Source organism: Salvelinus fontinalis, chromosome 9 (genome assembly GCF_029448725.1).
Source record: "Salvelinus fontinalis isolate EN_2023a chromosome 9, ASM2944872v1, whole genome shotgun sequence".
Taxonomy (NCBI): Eukaryota; Metazoa; Chordata; class Actinopteri; order Salmoniformes; family Salmonidae; genus Salvelinus; species Salvelinus fontinalis.
Genome location: NC_074673.1, coordinates 830,712 through 849,980, shown reverse-complemented (window position 1 = coordinate 849,980; position 19,269 = coordinate 830,712). Strand labels below are relative to the sequence as shown.

At 46.8% G+C, this 19,269-nt stretch overlaps 1 protein-coding gene across 1 annotated transcript in view; it reads left to right on the top strand.

The window, feature by feature from the left end:
- Positions 1–19,269, top strand: part of pgghg (protein-glucosylgalactosylhydroxylysine glucosidase) — a 47,150-nt gene that overhangs the window by 8,204 nt on the left and 19,677 nt on the right. Inside the window, 5 exon segments of the mRNA XM_055933021.1 lie at positions 6,187–6,397; positions 15,213–15,394; positions 16,242–16,495; positions 16,703–16,822; positions 17,966–18,097. Of these exon segments, the coding sequence (XP_055788996.1) occupies positions 6,187–6,397; positions 15,213–15,394; positions 16,242–16,495; positions 16,703–16,822; positions 17,966–18,097 (899 nt within the window).

The window sequence follows — 19,269 nt, the reverse complement described above, 5'->3', positions numbered from 1 at the left end:
AGCCTAGATACACACACAGGTACGTTGGTACAGTCTAGATACCCACAGGTACATTGGTACAGTCTAGATACACACACAGGTACGTTGGTACAGTCTAGATACACACAGGTACGTTGGTACAGTCTAGATACACACAGGTACGTTGGTACAGTCTAGATACACACAGGTACGTTGGTACAGTCTAGATACACACAGGTACGTTGGTACAGTCTAGATACACACACACACACACAGGTACGTTGGTACAGTCTAGATACACACACACACACAGGTACGTTGGTACAGTCTAGATACACACAGGTACGTTGGTACAGTCTAGATACACACAGGTACGTTGGTACAGTCTAGATACACACAGGTACGTTGGTACAGTCTAGATACACACAGGTACGTTGGTACAGTCTAGATACACACAGGTACGTTGGTACGTTGGTACAGTCTAGATACACACACAGGTACGTTGGTACAGTCTAGATACACACACAGGTACGTTGGTACAGTCTAGATACACACACAGGTACGTTGGTACAGTCTAGATACACACACAGGTACGTTGGTACAGTCTAGATACACACAGGTACGTTGGTACAGTCTAGATACACACAGGTACGTTGGTACAGTCTAGATACACACAGGTACGTTGGTACAGTCTAGATACACACAGGTACGTTGGTACAGTCTAGATACACACACACACACACACAGGTACGTTGGTACGTTGGTACAGTCTAGATACACACACACACACAGGTGCGTTGGTACAGTCTAGATACACACACAGGTACGTTGGTACAGTCTAGATACACACAGGTACGTTGGTACAGTCTAGATACACACAGGTACGTTGGTACAGCCTAGATACACCCACAGGTACATTGGTACAGTCTAGATACCCACAGGTACATTGGTACAGTCTAGATACACACACAGGTACGTTGGTACAGTCTAGATACACACAGGTACGTTGGTACAGTCTAGATACACACAGGTACGTTGGTACAGTCTAGATACACACAGGTACGTTGGTACAGTCTAGATACACACACAGGTACGTTGGTACGTTGGTACAGTCTAGATACACACACAGGTACGTTGGTACAGTCTAGATACACACACACACACACAGGTACGTTGGTACGTTGGTACAGTCTAGATACACACACACACACACAGGTGCGTTGGTACAGTCTAGATACACACACAGGTACGTTGGTACAGTCTAGATACACACAGGTACGTTGGTACAGTCTAGATACACACAGGTACGTTGGTACAGCCTAGATACACACACAGGTACGTTGGTACAGTCTAGATACCCACAGGTACATTGGTACAGTCTAGATACACACACAGGTACGTTGGTACAGTCTAGATACACACAGGTACGTTGGTACAGTCTAGATACACACAGGTACGTTGGTACAGTCTAGATACACACAGGTACGTTGGTACAGTCTAGATACACACAGGTACGTTGGTACAGTCTAGATACACACACACACACACAGGTACGTTGGTACAGTCTAGATACACACACACACACAGGTACGTTGGTACAGTCTAGATACACACAGGTACGTTGGTACAGTCTAGATACACACAGGTACGTTGGTACAGTCTAGATACACACAGGTACGTTGGTACAGTCTAGATACACACAGGTACGTTGGTACAGTCTAGATACACACAGGTACGTTGGTACGTTGGTACAGTCTAGATACACACACAGGTACGTTGGTACAGTCTAGATACACACACAGGTACGTTGGTACAGTCTAGATACACACACAGGTACGTTGGTACAGTCTAGATACACACACAGGTACGTTGGTACAGTCTAGATACACACAGGTACGTTGGTACAGTCTAGATACACACAGGTACGTTGGTACAGTCTAGATACACACAGGTACGTTGGTACAGTCTAGATACACACAGGTACGTTGGTACAGTCTAGATACACACACACACACACACAGGTACGTTGGTACGTTGGTACAGTCTAGATACACACACACACACAGGTGCGTTGGTACAGTCTAGATACACACACAGGTACGTTGGTACAGTCTAGATACACACAGGTACGTTGGTACAGTCTAGATACACACAGGTACGTTGGTACAGCCTAGATACACCCACAGGTACATTGGTACAGTCTAGATACCCACAGGTACATTGGTACAGTCTAGATACACACACAGGTACGTTGGTACAGTCTAGATACACACAGGTACGTTGGTACAGTCTAGATACACACAGGTACGTTGGTACAGTCTAGATACACACAGGTACGTTGGTACAGTCTAGATACACACAGGTACGTTGGTACAGTCTAGATACACACAGGTACGTTGGTACAGTCTAGATACACACACACACACAGGTACGTTGGTACAGTCTAGATACACACACACACACAGGTACGTTGGTACAGTCTAGATACACACACACACACAGGTACGTTGGTACAGTCTAGATACACACACACACACAGGTACGTTGGTACAGTCTAGATACACACACACACACAGGTACGTTGGTACAGTCTAGATACACACAGGTACGTTGGTACAGTCTAGATACACACAGGTACGTTGGTACAGTCTAGATACACACAGGTACGTTGGTACAGCCTAGATACACACAGGTACGTTGGTACTCCCTAGATACACACAGGTACGTTGGTACAGCCTAGATACACACAGGTACGTTGGTACAGTCTAGATACACACACAGGTACGTTGGTACAGTCTAGATACACACACAGGTACGTTGGTACAGTCTAGATACACACACAGGTACGTTGGTACAGTCTAGATACACACACAGGTACGTTGGTACAGTCTAGATACACACACAGGTACGTTGGTACAGTCTAGATACACACATAGGTACGTTGGTACAGTCTAGATACACACACAGGTACGTTGGTACAGTCTAGATACACACACAGGTACGTTGGTACAGTCTAGATACACACACAGGTACGTTGGTACAGTCTAGATACACACACAGGTACGTTGGTACAGTCTAGATACACACACAGGTACGTTGGTACAGTCTAGATACACACACAGGTACGTTGGTACAGTCTAGATACACACACAGGTACGTTGGTACAGTCTAGATACACACACAGGTACGTTGGTACAGTCTAGATACACACACAGGTACGTTGGTACAGTCTAGATACACACACAGGTACGTTGGTACAGTCTAGATACACACACAGGTACGTTGGTACAGTCTAGATACACACACAGGTACGTTGGTACAGTCTAGATACACACACAGGTACGTTGGTACAGTCTAGATACACACACACAGGTACGTTGGTACAGTCTAGATACACACACACAGGTACGTTGGTACAGTCTAGATACACACACAGGTACGTTGGTACAGTCTAGATACACACACAGGTACGTTGGTACAGTCTAGATACACACACAGGTACGTTGGTACAGTCTAGATACACACACAGGTACGTTGGTACAGTCTAGATACACACACAGGTACGTTGGTACAGTCTAGATACACACACAGGTACGTTGGTACAGTCTAGATACACACACAGGTACGTTGGTACAGTCTAGATACACACACAGGTACGTTGGTACAGTCTAGATACACACACAGGTACGTTGGTACAGTCTAGATACACACACAGGTACGTTGGTACAGTCTAGATACACACACAGGTACGTTGGTACAGTCTAGATACACACACAGGTACGTTGGTACAGTCTAGATACACACACAGGTACGTTGGTACAGTCTAGATACACACACAGGTACGTTGGTACAGTCTAGATACACACACAGGTACGTTGGTACAGTCTAGATACACACACAGGTACGTTGGTACAGTCTAGATACACACACAGGTACGTTGGTACAGTCTAGATACACACACAGGTACGTTGGTACAGTCTAGATACACACACAGGTACGTTGGTACAGTCTAGATACACACAGGTACGTTGGTACAGTCTAGATACACACAGGTACGTTGGTACAGTCTAGATACACACAGGTACGTTGGTACAGTCTAGATACACACAGGTACGTTGGTACAGTCTAGATACACACACAGGTACGTTGGTACAGTCTAGATACACACACAGGTACGTTGGTACAGCCTAGATACACACACACAGGTACGTTGGTACATTCTAGATACACACACACAGGTACGTTGGTACATTCTAGATACACACACACAGGTACGTTGGTACAGTCTAGATACACACACAGGTACGTTGGTACAGCCTAGATACACACACAGGTACGTTGGTACAGTCTAGATACACACACAGGTACGTTGGTACAGTCTAGATACACACACAGGTACGTTGGTACAGTCTAGATACACACACAGGTACGTTGGTACAGTCTAGATACACACACAGGTACGTTGGTACAGTCTAGATACACACACAGGTACGTTGGTACAGTCTAGATACACACACAGGTACGTTGGTACAGTCTAGATACACACACAGGTACGTTGGTACAGCCTAGATACACACACAGGTACGTTGGTACAGCCTAGATACACACACAGGTACGTTGGTACAGTCTAGATACACACACAGGTACGTTGGTACAGTCTAGATACACACAGGTACGTTGGTACAGTCTAGATACACACACACACAGGTACGTTGGTACAGCCTAGATACACACACACACAGGTACGTTGGTACAGTCTAGATACACACACACACAGGTACGTTGGTACAGTCTAGTTACACACACACACACACACAGGTACGTTGGTACAGTCTAGATACACACACAGGTACGTTGGTACAGTCTAGATACACACACAGGTACGTTGGTACAGTCTAGATACACACACACACAGGTACGTTGGTACAGCCTAGATACACACACACACAGGTACGTTGGTACAGTCTAGATACACACAGGTACGTTGGTACAGTCTAGATACACACACACACACAGGTACGTTGGTACAGTCTAGATACACACACAGGTACGTTGGTACAGTCTAGATACACACACAGGTACGTTGGTACAGCCTAGATACACACACACACAGGTATGTTGGTACAGTCTAGATACACACAGGTACGTTGGTACAGTCTAGATACACACAGGTACGTTGGTACAGTTTAGATACACACAGGTACGTTGGTACAGCCTAGATACACACAGGTACGTTGGTACAGTCTAGATACACACACACACAGGTACGTTGGTACAGTCTAGATACACACACACACAGGTACGTTGGTACAGCCTAGATACACACACACACAGGTATGTTGGTACAGTCTAGATACACACAGGTACGTTGGTACAGTCTAGATACACACAGGTACGTTGGTACAGTCTAGATACACACAGGTACGTTGGTACAGTCTAGATACACACAGGTACGTTGGTACAGCCTAGATACACACAGGTACGTTGGTACAGTCTAGATACACACACACACAGGTACGTTGGTACAGTCTAGATACACACACACACAGGTACGTTGGTACAGTCTAGATACACACACACACAGGTACGTTGGTACAGCCTAGATACACACACACACAGGTACGTTGGTACAGTCTAGATACACACAGGTATGTTGGTACATGTGGTTCACTGCAGATCAAGAGCACAACCCCACAGATAATGAGGTCTGTGTACTTGACATGTAAAGGGCTGAATACCATGTGCTGATACATTCATCATCACTTTATTTAAAAAATATTTTTTATTTTATTTAACTAGGCAAGTCAGTTGAGAACAAATTCTTATTTACATTGACGGCCTAGGAACAGTCGGTTAACTGCCTTGTTCAGGGGGCAGAACGACAGATTTTTACCTTGTCAGCTCTGGGATTCGATCTTGCAACCTTTCAGTTACTAGTCCAACGCTCTAACCACTAGGCTACCTGCCGCCCCTCCTCTCTAACCACTAGGCTACCTGCCGCCCCTCCACTCTAACCACTAGGCTACCTGCCGCCCCTCCACTCTAACCACTAGGCTACCTGCCGCCCCTCCACTCTAACCACTAGGTTACCTTCTGCCCCAGTTAGCCTAGTTTTAATTAAATTGTTTCCAAGTTTTACAGTTGTGTCTGTCTGTCTGTCTGTCTGTCTGTCTGTCTGTCTGTCTGTCTGTCTGTCTGTCTGTCTGTCTGTCCTCTCTCTCTCTCTAGGTATATTCACCCACTCTCTGAGGACAGTTGGTGTTATTGCCTCCCAGTCTCTCTACACCCATCGACATCATCCCAACCTCTTGGTCATGGAGGTCCTGCTGGTTCGTCAGGGCACCTCCCAGGAGCCAATCACAATCAAGCTGGACAGTAGGTTCACGCCTCAAAGCGATGACATAGTGTTCCATTCTGAACCGGACTACAAAGGAGCCAGGTGAGAATAAATGGCCCGGCGGAACGAGAAATAGAGAAATAGGAAGGAAGCTAGATGGACAGAAACAGAAAGATTCAATGGCTTTCTTTTGTAGCAGCAGTGTGTTGTAGGTGCTTTACCATTGTGTTTATACAGCCTTTCTCCATGGTTTAATTTCACTTGGTAATGTAATAGGTGTATCAGTTGTTTCTATAGATCAAACGACTGAAACACCAGGGCCTTTATTCATAGAGCCTCTATCTACTCATTATAACAAACTGATCCTCGATCAGCTTTCCTAGTCTTAGACTTGATTTTCCTGTGTGTTATATACCCTGAACAACAACAACAAAAAATGAACAATTTCAAAGATTTTACTGAGTTTATATAAGGAAAACAGTCAATTGAATTTATTATGTACTATTCTATTTATTTCACATGACTGGGAATACAGATATGCATCTGTTGGTCACAGATACCTTTAAAAAATAAAGGTTAGGGTTAGGGGCCTCCCGGGTGGAGCAGTGGTCGCAGTGCTAGCTGTGCCACCAGAGACTCTGGGTTCGCGCCCAGGTTCTGTCGCAGCCGGCCGCAACCGGGAGGTCCGTGGGGCGACGCACAATTGGCCTAGCATCGTCCGGGTTAGGGAGCGTTTGGCCGGTAAGGATATCCTTGTCTCATCGCGCTCCAGCGACTCCTGTGGCGGGCCGGGCGCAGTGCGCGCTAACCAAAGGGGGGCCAGGTGCACGGTGTTTCCTCCGACACATTGGTGCGGCTGGCTTCCGGGTTGGAGGCGCGCTGTGTTAAAGAAGCAGTGCGGCTTGGGTTGGGTTGTGTTTCGGAGGACGCATGGCTCTCGACCTTCGTCACTCCCGAGCCCGTACGGGAGTTGTAGCGATGAGACAAGATAGTAATTACTAGCGATTGGATACCACGAAAAGGGGGAGAAAAAGGAAGTAAATATAAAAAAATAAAAAAGATGTGGATCAGAAACCCAGTCAGTATCTGGTGTGACCATTTGCCTCATGCACCTGTTCCTAGAGAGATTCCCTCCTGTAGGTTTTAACTCCAACACTGTAACTGGAGAGCTACCCTCCAGTCAGTATCTGGTGTGACCATTTGCCTCATGCACCTGTTCCTAGAGAGATTCCCTCCTGTAGGTTTTAACTCCAACACTGTAACTGGAGAGCTACCCTCCAGTTAGTATCAGGTGTGACCATTTGCCTCATGCACCTGTTCCTAGAGAGATTCCCTCCTGTAGGTTTTAACTCCAACACTGTAACTGGAGAGCTACCCTCCAGTCAGTATCTGGTGTGACCATTTGCCTCATGCACCTGTTCCTAGAGAGATTCCCTCCTGTAGGTTTTAACTCCAACACTGTAACTGGAGAGCTACCCTCCAGTCAGTATCTGGTGTGACCATTTGCCTCATGCACCTGTTCCTAGAGAGATTCCCTCCTGTAGGTTTTAACTCCAACACTGTAACTGGAGAGCTACCCTCCAGTCAGTATCTGGTGTGACCATTTGCCTCATGCACCTGTTCCTAGAGAGATTCCCTCCTGTAGGTTTTAACTCCAACACTGTAACTGGAGAGCTACCCTCCAGTCAGTATCTGGTGTGACCATTTGCCTCATGCACCTGTTCCTAGAGAGATTCCCTCCTGTAGGTTTTAACTCCAACACTGTAACTGGAGAGCTACCCTCCAGTCAGTATCTGGTGTGACCATTTGCCTCATGCACCTGTTCCTAGAGAGATTCCCTCCTGTAGGTTTTAACTCCAACACTGTAACTGGAGAGCTACCCTCCAGTCAGTATCTGGTGTGACCATTTGCGTCATGCACCTGTTCCTAGAGAGATTCCCTCCTGTAGGTTTTAACTCCAACACTGTAACTGGAGAGCTACCCTCCAGTCAGTATCTGGTGTGACCATTTGCCTCATGCACCTGTTCCTAGAGAGATTCCCTCCTGTAGGTTTTAACTCCAACACTGTAACTGGAGAGCTACCCTCCAGTCAGTATCTGGTGTGACCATTTGCCTCATGCACCTGTTCCTAGAGAGATTCCCTCCTGTAGGTTTTAACTCCAACACTGTAACTGGAGAGCTACCCTCCAGTCAGTATCTGGTGTGACCATTTGCCTCATGCACCTGTTCCTAGAGAGATTCCCTCCTGTAGGTTTTAACTCCAACACTGTAACTGGAGAGCTACCCTCCAGTCAGTATCTGGTGTGACCATTTGCCTCATGCACCTGTTCCTAGAGAGATTCCCTCCTGTAGGTTTTAACTCCAACACTGTAACTGGAGAGCTACCCTCCAGTCAGTATCTGGTGTGACCATTTGCCTCATGCACCTGTTCCTAGAGAGATTCCCTCCTGTAGGTTTTAACTCCAACACTGTAACTGGAGAGCTACCCTCCAGTCAGTATCTGGTGTGACCATTTGCCTCATGCACCTGTTCCTAGAGAGATTCCCTCCTGTAGGTTTTAACTCCAACACTGTAACTGGAGAGCTACCCTCCAGTCAGTATCTGGTGTGACCATTTGCCTCATGCACCTGTTCCTAGAGAGATTCCCTCCTGTAGGTTTTAACTCCAACACTGTAACTGGAGAGCTACCCTCCAGTCAGTATCTGGTGTGACCATTTGCCTCATGCACCTGTTCCTAGAGAGATTCCCTCCTGTAGGTTTTAACTCCAACACTGTAACTGGAGAGCTACCCTCCAGTCAGTATCTGGTGTGACCATTTGCCTCATGCACCTGTTCCTAGAGAGATTCCCTCCTGTAGGTTTTAACTCCAACACTGTAACTGGAGAGCTACCCTCCAGTCAGTATCTGGTGTGACCATTTGCCTCATGCACCTGTTCCTAGAGAGATTCCCTCCTGTAGGTTTTAACTCCAACACTGTAACTGGAGAGCTACCCTCCAGTCAGTATCTGGTGTGACCATTTGCCTCATGCACCTGTTCCTAGAGAGATTCCCTCCTGTAGGTTTTAACTCCAACACTGTAACTGGAGAGCTACCCTCCAGTCAGTATCTGGTGTGACCATTTGCCTCATGCACCTGTTCCTAGAGAGATTCCCTCCTGTAGGTTTTAACTCCAACACTGTAACTGGAGAGCTACCCTCCAGTCAGTATCAGGTGTGACCATTTGCCTCATGCACCTGTTCCTAGAGAGATTCCCTCCTGTAGGTTTTAACTCCAACACTGTAACTGGAGAGCTACCCTCCAGTTAGTATCAGGTGTGACCATTTGCCTCATGCACCTGTTCCTAGAGAGATTCCCTCCTGTAGGTTTTAACTCCAACACTGTAACTGGAGAGCTACCCTCCAGTCAGTATCAGGTGTGACCATTTGCCTCATGCACCTGTTCCTAGAGAGATTCCCTCCTGTAGGTTTTAACTCCAACACTGTAACTGGAGAGCTACCCTCCAGTCAGTATCTGGTGTGACCATTTGCCTCATGCACCTGTTCCTAGAGAGATTCCCTCCTGTAGGTTTTAACTCCAACACTGTAACTGGAGAGCTACCCTCCAGTCAGTATCTGACCACCATTTGCCTCATGCAGCGCGACACATCTCCTTCTCATAGAGTTGATCAGGCTGTTGATTGATCAGGCTGTTGATTTGTGGCCTGTGGAATGTTGTCCCCACTCCTCTTCAATGACTGTGTGAAGTTGCTGGATATTGGCGGGAACTGGAACACTCTGCCGTACAATACATGCTCAATGGGTGACGTGTCTGGTGAGTAACGCAGGCCATGGAAGAACTGGGACACGCTGTCGTACACATCGATCCAGAGCATCCCAAACATGCTCAATGGGTGACGTGTCTGGTGAGTAACGCAGGCCATGGAAGAACTGGGACACGCTGTCGTACACATCGATCCAGAGCATCCCAAACATGCTCAATGGGTGACGTGTCTGGTGAGTAACGCAGGCCATGGAAGAACTGGGACACGCTGTCGTACACATCGATCCAGAGCATCCCAAACATGCTCAATGGGTGACGTGTCTGGTCAGTAATGCAGGCCATGGAAGAACTGGGACACGCTGTCCTACACATCGATCCAGAGCATCCCAAACATGCTCAATGGGTGACGTGTCTGGTGAGTACGCAGGCCATGGAAGAATTGGGACACGCTGTCGTACACATCGATCCAGAGCATCCCAAACATGCTCAATGGGTGACGTGTCTGGTGAGTAACGCAGGCCATGGAAGAACTGGGACACGCTGTCGTACACATCGATCCAGAGCATCCCAAACATGCTCAATGGGTGACGTGTCTGGTGAGTAACGCAGGCCATGGAAGAACTGGGACACGCTGTCGTACACATCGATCCAGAGCATCCCAAACATGCTCAATGGGTGACGTGTCTGGTGAGTAACGCAGGCCATGGAAGAACTGGGACACGCTGTCGTACACATCGATCCAGAGCATCCCAAACATGCTCAATGGGTGACGTGTCTGGTGAGTAACGCAGGCCATGGAAGAACTGGGACACGCTGTCGTACACATCGATCCAGAGCATCCCAAACATGCTCAATGGGTGACGTGTCTGGTGAGTATGCAGGCCATGGAAGAACTGGGACACGCTGTCGTACACATCGATCCAGAGCATCCCAAACATGCTCAATGGGTGACGTGTCTGGTGAGTAACGCAGGCCATGGAAGAACTGGGACACGCTGTCGTACACATCGATCCAGAGCATCCCAAACATGCTCAATGGGTGACGTGTCTGGTGAGTAACGCAGGCCATGGAAGAACTGGGACACGCTGTCGTACACATCGATCCAGAGCATCCCAAACATGCTCAATGGGTGACGTGTCTGGTGAGTACGCAGGCCATGGAAGAACTGGGACACGCTGTCGTACACATCGATCCAGAGCATCCCAAACATGCTCAATGGGTGACGTGTCTGGTGAGTATGCAGGCCATGGAAGAACTGGGACACGCTGTCGTACACATCGATCCAGAGCATCCCAAACATGCTCAATGGGTGACGTGTCTGGTGAGTAACGCAGGCCATGGAAGAACTGGGACACGCTGTCGTACACATCGATCCAGAGCATCCCAAACATGCTCAATGGGTGACGTGTCTGGTGAGTAACGCAGGCCATGGAAGAACTGGGACACGCTGTCGTACACATCGATCCAGAGCATCCCAAACATGCTCAATGGGTGACGTGTCTGGTGAGTATGCAGGCCATGGAAGAACTGGGACACGCTGTCGTACACATCGATCCAGAGCATCCCAAACATGCTCAATGGGTGACGTGTCTGGTGAGTATGCAGGCCATGGAAGAACTGGGACACGCTGTCGTACACATCGATCCAGAGCATCCCAAACATGCTCAATGGGTGACGTGTCTGGTGAGTATGCAGGCCATGGAAGAACTGGGACACGCTGTCGTACACATCGATCCAGAGCATCCCAAACATGCTCAATGGGTGACGTGTCTGGTCAGTACGCAGGCCATGGAAGAACTGGGACACGCTGTCGTACACATCGATCCAGAGCATCCCAAACATGCTCAATGGGTGACGTGTCTGGTGAGTACGCAGGCCATGGAAGAACTGGGACACGCTGTCGTACACATCGATCCAGAGCATCCCAAACATGCTCAATGGGTGACGTGTCTGGTGAGTATGCAGGCCATGGAAGAACTGGGACACGCTGTCGTACACATCGATCCAGAGCATCCCAAACATGCTCAATGGGTGACGTGTCTGGTGAGTAACGCAGGCCATGGAAGAACTGGGACACGCTGTCGTACACATCGATCCAGAGCATCCCAAACATGCTCAATGGGTGACGTGTCTGGTGAGTATGCAGGCCATGGAAGAACTGGGACACGCTGTCGTACACATCGATCCAGAGCATCCCAAACATGCTCAATGGGTGACGTGTCTGGTGAGTAACGCAGGCCATGGAAGAACTGGGACACGCTGTCGTACACATCGATCCAGAGCATCCCAAACATGCTCAATGGGTGACGTGTCTGGTGAGTAACGCAGGCCATGGAAGAACTGGGACACGCTGTCGTACACATCGATCCAGAGCATCCCAAACATGCTCAATGGGTGACGTGTCTGGTGAGTATGCAGGCCATGGAAGAACTGGGACATTTTCAGCTTCCAGGAATTGTGTCCAGATCCTGGCGACAGGGGGAGGTACATTATCATGCTGAAACATGAGGTGATGGCTGCAGATGAATGGCATGACAATGGGCCTCAGGATCTCATCACGGTATCTCTGTGCATTCAAATTGCCATCGATAAAATGCAGTTGTGTTCATTGTCCGTTGCTTAACCCCACCGCCACCACGGGGCACTCTGTTCACAACGTTGACATCACCAAACCGCTCTCCAACATGACTCCATACACGCTGTCTGCCATCTGCCCGGGACAGTTGAAACCAGGATTCATCCGTGAAGAACACACTTCTCCAACGTGCCAGTGGCCATCGAAGGTGAACATTTACCCACTGAAGTCAGTTACGACGCTGAACTGCAGTCAAGTCAAGACCCTGGTGAGGATGAGGAGCACACAGATGAGCTTCCCTGAGACGGTTTATGACAGTTTGTGCAGGAATTCTTGTGTTGTACAAACCCACAGTTTCATCAGCTGTCCGAGTACCTGGTCTCAGACGATCCCGCAGGTGAAGAAGCCAGATGTGGAGGTCCGATTTGGTTGAGGTCGGGGTGATTGTGGAGGCCAGTTCATCTGATGCAGCACTCCATCACTCTCCTTCTTGGTCAAATAGCCCTTACACATCATGGAGGTGTGTTGGGTCATTGTCCTGTTGAAAAACAAAATGTTAGTCCCACTAAGCTCAAACCAGATGGGATGACGTATCGCTGCAGAATGCTGTGGAAGACATGCTGGTTAAGTGTGCCTTGAATTCTAAATAAATCACAGTGTCACCAGCAAAGCACCCCCACACCACCTCCTCCATGCTTCATGGTGGGAACCACACATAAGGAGATCATCCGTTCACCTACTCTGCGTCTCACAAAGACACGGCAGTTGGAACCAAAAATCTCCAATTTGGACCCATCAGACCAAAGGACAGATTTCCACCGGTCTAATGTCCATTACTCGTGCTTCTTGGCCCAAGCAAGTCTCTTCTTAATATTGGTGTCCTTTAGTAGTGGTTTCTTTGCAGCAATTCGACCATGAAGGCCTGATTCACGCAGTCTCCTCTGAACAGTTGATGTTGAGATGTGTCTGTTACTTGAACTCTGTGAAGCATTTATTTGGGCTGCAATCTGAGGTGCAGTTAACTCTAATGAACGTATCCTCTGCAGCAGAGGTAACTCTGGGTCTTCATCTTCCCTGGTCTTCCCTGTGGTGGTCCTCATGAGAGCCTATTTCATCACAGCGCTTGATGGTTTTTGCGACTACACTTGAAGAAACGTTCAAAGTTCTTGACATTTTCTGTATTGACTGACCTTCATGTCTTAAAGTAATGATGGACTGTTGTTTCTTTTTGCTTATTTGAGCTGTTCTTGACAGAATATGGACTTGGTCTTTTACCAAATAGAGCTATCTTTTGTATACCAACCCTATGTGGTAGGGGGGAAAAGCGTTCAGCATTTAAACAACATTTCATTGTATAAATCATTATAGTCTATAAATTGCGCCTATAGGCTGTGACTTAGAATTAAATGAAAAAATGCCTTAGGCTCAGTCTACGATGCCTTTTGAATTCGTTTTTAGAAACAGCAGTCTGGGGCTTCAGGCTCATGTGATGGATCCTGGAGAGCTGACCAGCAGTGGAGAATATTCTCTCCAGACTTACAGAGCTACTGGGGATGCTAAACACCCTTTAGGCCTCTCTTGGCACGCTGGGCAGAGATGCAGAGTCATATATTTTTTTCTTCTATAGGTAGGCCTTAAGGTTTTTCTTGGCAAAATAACCCAATCAAAATAGAAAGCTCCTTGAAAGTTGGAATATGTGTCACATCCGTTGAATGAACTGGACCAATATGCCGAAATTAATTATGGCCTATTGTACAGAACAAAAATAAAGACAACTTTTAAGAGATCTGATTTTTTGTTGTTTATAAATACTTTGCTACAATGACACACTTGTCTATTGGAGGCGGCTGATTGTAGAGAAATGAACATTGTATTGTGTTACAAAACTGCACATTTTAGAGTGGCCTTTTTATTGTTCCCAGCACAAGGTGCACCTGTGTAATCATCATGCTGTTTAATCAGCTTCTTGATTATGCCACATCTGTCAGGTGGATGGATTATCTTGGCAAAGGAGACATGCTCGCTAACAGGGATGTAAACACATTTTCTGCACAACATTTGAGAGAAATAAGCTTTTTGTGCTTATGTTCAATATTTTTCTGGCATCTTTTATTTCAGCTCATGAAACACTTTATATGTTGTGTTTATATATTTGGTTCAGTGTATATTTCCACACTATGAGGTTGGAATAATACTGTGAAAGTGTGAAAATTATGATAATGCCCTTTTAGTGTACAAGCTGTTTGAAAAGCTGTGACATCACCAGCCGAGTAAATTTGTCAATAGACCAATAAGAAAAGAGTTCCAAACCTCTCAGCCAATAACAGCTAGTTTTCAGTTGTCCCCTCCCCACTCAGACCACTCCCAGACAGTCCTAAAAAAATTATTGCCTGAGAAATGTCTCTTTGCTAAGAAGCTATTGTTGTTTCTTTTTGGATCATTTTAAATTAAAACAATCACAGTAAGATACTTAATTGTTACCCAGAAATGATTTTCATATTGAGATTAAAAACTGCTGCATTGGACCTTTTTAATACAAAAGGCCCCAGCATTCAGCTCACAATCACCCCTTTCCTTCCCTAGTTACATCCAGGGCCGGACCACCACGGCTGAAGTCCCTGGTGGCGACTGTCCCAGCGTCCACATCATCTGGACCCCCATCACCCCCTCCCTTACCCTGCTGCCCGACCAGGCCCAGTCCCGCTGGGGGTTCGTGGTGGCGGTGGCGGGCAGTCAGGACAGCGTACAGGCTCACTACGACACAGGTAAAGAAAGGGAGTGTGCTCAACTATCCTCCTGCGTAAAAAAAACTGTGAAAGGGTACTCAACTATCCTCCTGCGTAAAAAAAACTGTGAAAGGGTACTCAACTATCCTCCTGCGTAAAAAAAACTGTGAAAGGGTACTCAACTATCCTCCTGCGTAAAAATAAATAAATAAAAACCGGTGAAAGCTTAACGTCAATGGTCACATAATGATGAAAACTAACTCGATGAAGTTGCAGCTGAAGTCTCCGCTGCGGTACCTCGAATGGGACATGTCGGACTGAGGCCTGTTATGACAAGAGGTGTGGCGATACTTCGTAATAAGATGACCAGCCGCGTCTCAAGTTTTTAACGTCAGCTTAACTCAGCCATTGTAGTAGTGATATACAGTGGGGAGAACAAGTATTTGTAATATAGGTATGTAGGTATATATATATATATATATATATATTAGGTGTATAATATAGGTATGTATGTATATACAGTGGGGAGAACAAGTATTTGATACACTGCCGATTTTGCAGGTTTTCCTACTTACAAAGCATGTAGACGTCTGTAATTATTTTTATCATAGGTACACTTCAACTGTGAGAGACGGAATCTAAAACAAAAATCCAGAAAATCACATTGTATGATTTTTAAGTAATTAATTTGCATTTTATTGCATGACATAGGCACAGTGAGTAGATGTTTTGTTTTTATCATCCAGGACCACTTTAAAGTGTTTTAATTAATACTTCTAAATCTCTGGGAATAAATTATATTGGACATATTGTTTATTTATGTTTTTTACCAATAAAAATACAAATGAAACTTGTCATGTCAATGAGCGTTTTAAAATGTTAACAGCTCTGGAGCTGATGACCACTGGGAACCTTCGTCCCTCGCACCTCCGGGCGTGGGAGGAGCTGTGGGCGGGCAGCACGCTGGAGCTGACTGGTCCGGACGACCTGAGCAGGGCTCTGATTGGCTGCATGTTCTACCTGCTCAGTGCCTTCCCTTCGTTGCACGAGGCGCCCGGTCATTTCGGCGGGGTCAGTCCTGGGGGGTTGTCTAACGGGGGCTCAGGACAAGACTACTGGGGACACGTGTTCTGGGACCAGGTGAGGACAATGTTCTTTTTGTTTCAGGATGTAACCAATGAAGGGAAGGTGGTTAGTTGACCAATCAGGTGTACCGGATTACAACACATAAGTGGAACTAGCTGTACTCAAGGAGAGGGTACATTGTGTTTAGGGTAACCTCTACCTACTGAACCACGTGGCTTTTAGTGTGACTGAAATGTCCCTCCCCTCTGTCTCCCTGTATAGGACACTTGGATGTACCCCAGTATTGGTCTCTTCTACCCTCAGTTAGCCCGGGCCGTGCTTGAGTACCGGGTGAGGACAGTGGATGGCGCTAAGGACAATGCTGAGAAGCAAGGCTACAAGGTACTGTCTCTCTGTCTCTCTGAAGCCATGTGTTCACACACTCCCTAGTCACAGTCAGGCCTCGTCATGATCTTCTGGTAGTTATAGTTGGCGTCATATTGTGTGATTGTTAGGTACAGTATTAGTGACGTTAGTGATTTCAGCTTCAAGTAGACATCTGTATCTTGGTCATACTGGGTGTTGTTGAGTGTCATGTGAAGGCATACGTTACAGTTCCGTCAGGAAGTATTCCCTTTGACCTTCTCTACATTTCGTTGTTGTTACGTCCTGAATTCAAAATGGATGAAATATAATTTTTTTTTTATTCTTCTTCTCACCTATCTACACAGAGTATTGATACACCATCCAAAGTGTAATTAATAACTTGACCATGCTCAAAGGGATATTCAATGTCTGCTTTTTTTGTTTTTGTATTATCCATCTACCAATAGGAGCCTTCTTTGAGAGGCATTGGAAAACCTCCCTGGTCTTTGTGGTTGAATCTGTGTTTAAAATTCACTGCTCAACTGAGGGACCTTACAGATAATTGTATGTGTGGGGTACAGAGATAAGGTAGTCATTCAGAAACCATGTTAAACACTATTATTGTCACACAGAGTCCATGACACGTATTATTTGCACATTGGTATTCCTGAACTTAAGGCCGGGAAACAAACGGGTTGAATACTTATTGACTCAAGGCATTTTAATGTTTTATTAATTTGTAAAGATTATGGGGTATTGTGTGTAGACCAGTGACACAATATCTACATGTAATCCATTTCAAATGCAGGCTGTAACACAACAACATGTGGAGAAAGTCGAGGGGTCTGAATACTTCCTGAAGGAACTGTGGTCCCACAGGATCATACAGCACACACTGGAAATGTAGTCCCTCACTGTACTTATAGGTGTGATGTGTTTGCAGTGAATGTAGTGGTTTGTAGTGTTTGTAGTGTATTATAGTGTATGTAGTATAGTGTATTATAGTTTTGGTGTGTGTGTGTGTGTGTGTGTGTGTGTGTGTGTGTGTGTGTGTGTGTGTGTGTGTGTGTGTGTGTGTGTGTGTGTGTGTGTATATGATAGTGTAGTGTAGTGTATTATATTGTAGTGTAGTGTATGTGGGTCAGTGTGTTCTGATGAGATATGATGTTGTCCTACCAGGGACTAAAGTTCCCGTGGGAAAGTGCTGTGTCAGGGAGAGAGGTGTGTCCTGAAGATATATACGGACAACAAGAGATCCACATCAACGGAGACATTACTCTGGCCTTCCAACACTACCTCTACCTCACACAGGTAACACCTGACCCCAACACAACCTCACACAGGTAACACCTGACCCCAACACTACCTCACACAGGTAACACCTGACCCCCACACTACCTGTACCTCACACAGGTAAAACCTGACCCCAACACTACCTCACACAGGTAACACATGACCCCAACACAACCTCACACAGGTAACACCTGACCCCAACACTACCTCACACAGGTAACACCTGACCCCAACACTACCTCACACAGGTAACACCTGACCCCAACACTACCTCACACAGGTAACACCTGACCCCAACACTACCTCACACAGGTAACACCTGACCCCAACACTACCTCACACAGGTAACACCTGACCCCAACACTACCTCACACAGGTAACACCTGACCCCAACACTACCTCACACAGGTAACACCTGACCCCCACACTACCTCACACAGGTAACACCTGACCCCCACACTACCTGTACCTCACACAGGTAACACATGACCCCAACACTACCTCACACAGGTAACACATGACCCCAACACAACCTCACACAGGTAACACCTGACCCCAACACTACCTCACACAGGTAACACCTGACCCCAACACTACCTCACACAGGTAACACCTGACCCCAACACTACCTCACACAGGTAACACCTGACCCCAACACTACCTCACACAGGTAACACCTGACCCCAACACTACCTCACACAGGTAACACCTGACCCCAACACTACCTCACACAGGTAACACCTGACCCCCACACTACCTCACACAGGTAACACCTGACCCCCACACTACCTGTACCTCACACAGGTAACACATGACCCCAACACTACCTCACACAGGTAACACATGACCCCAACACAACCTCACACAGGTAACACCTGACCCCAACACAACCTCACACAGGTAACACCTGACCCCAACACTACCTCACACAGGTAACACCTGACCCCAACACTACCTCACACAGGTAACACCTGACCCCAACACTACCTCACACAGGTAACACCTGACCCCAACACTACCTCACACAGGTAACACCTGACCCCAACACTACCTCACACAGGTAACACCTGACCCCAACACTACCTCACACAGGTAACACCTGACCCCAACACTACCTCACACAGGTAACACCTGACCCCAACACTACCTCACACAGGTAACACCTGACCCCAACACTACCTCACACAGGT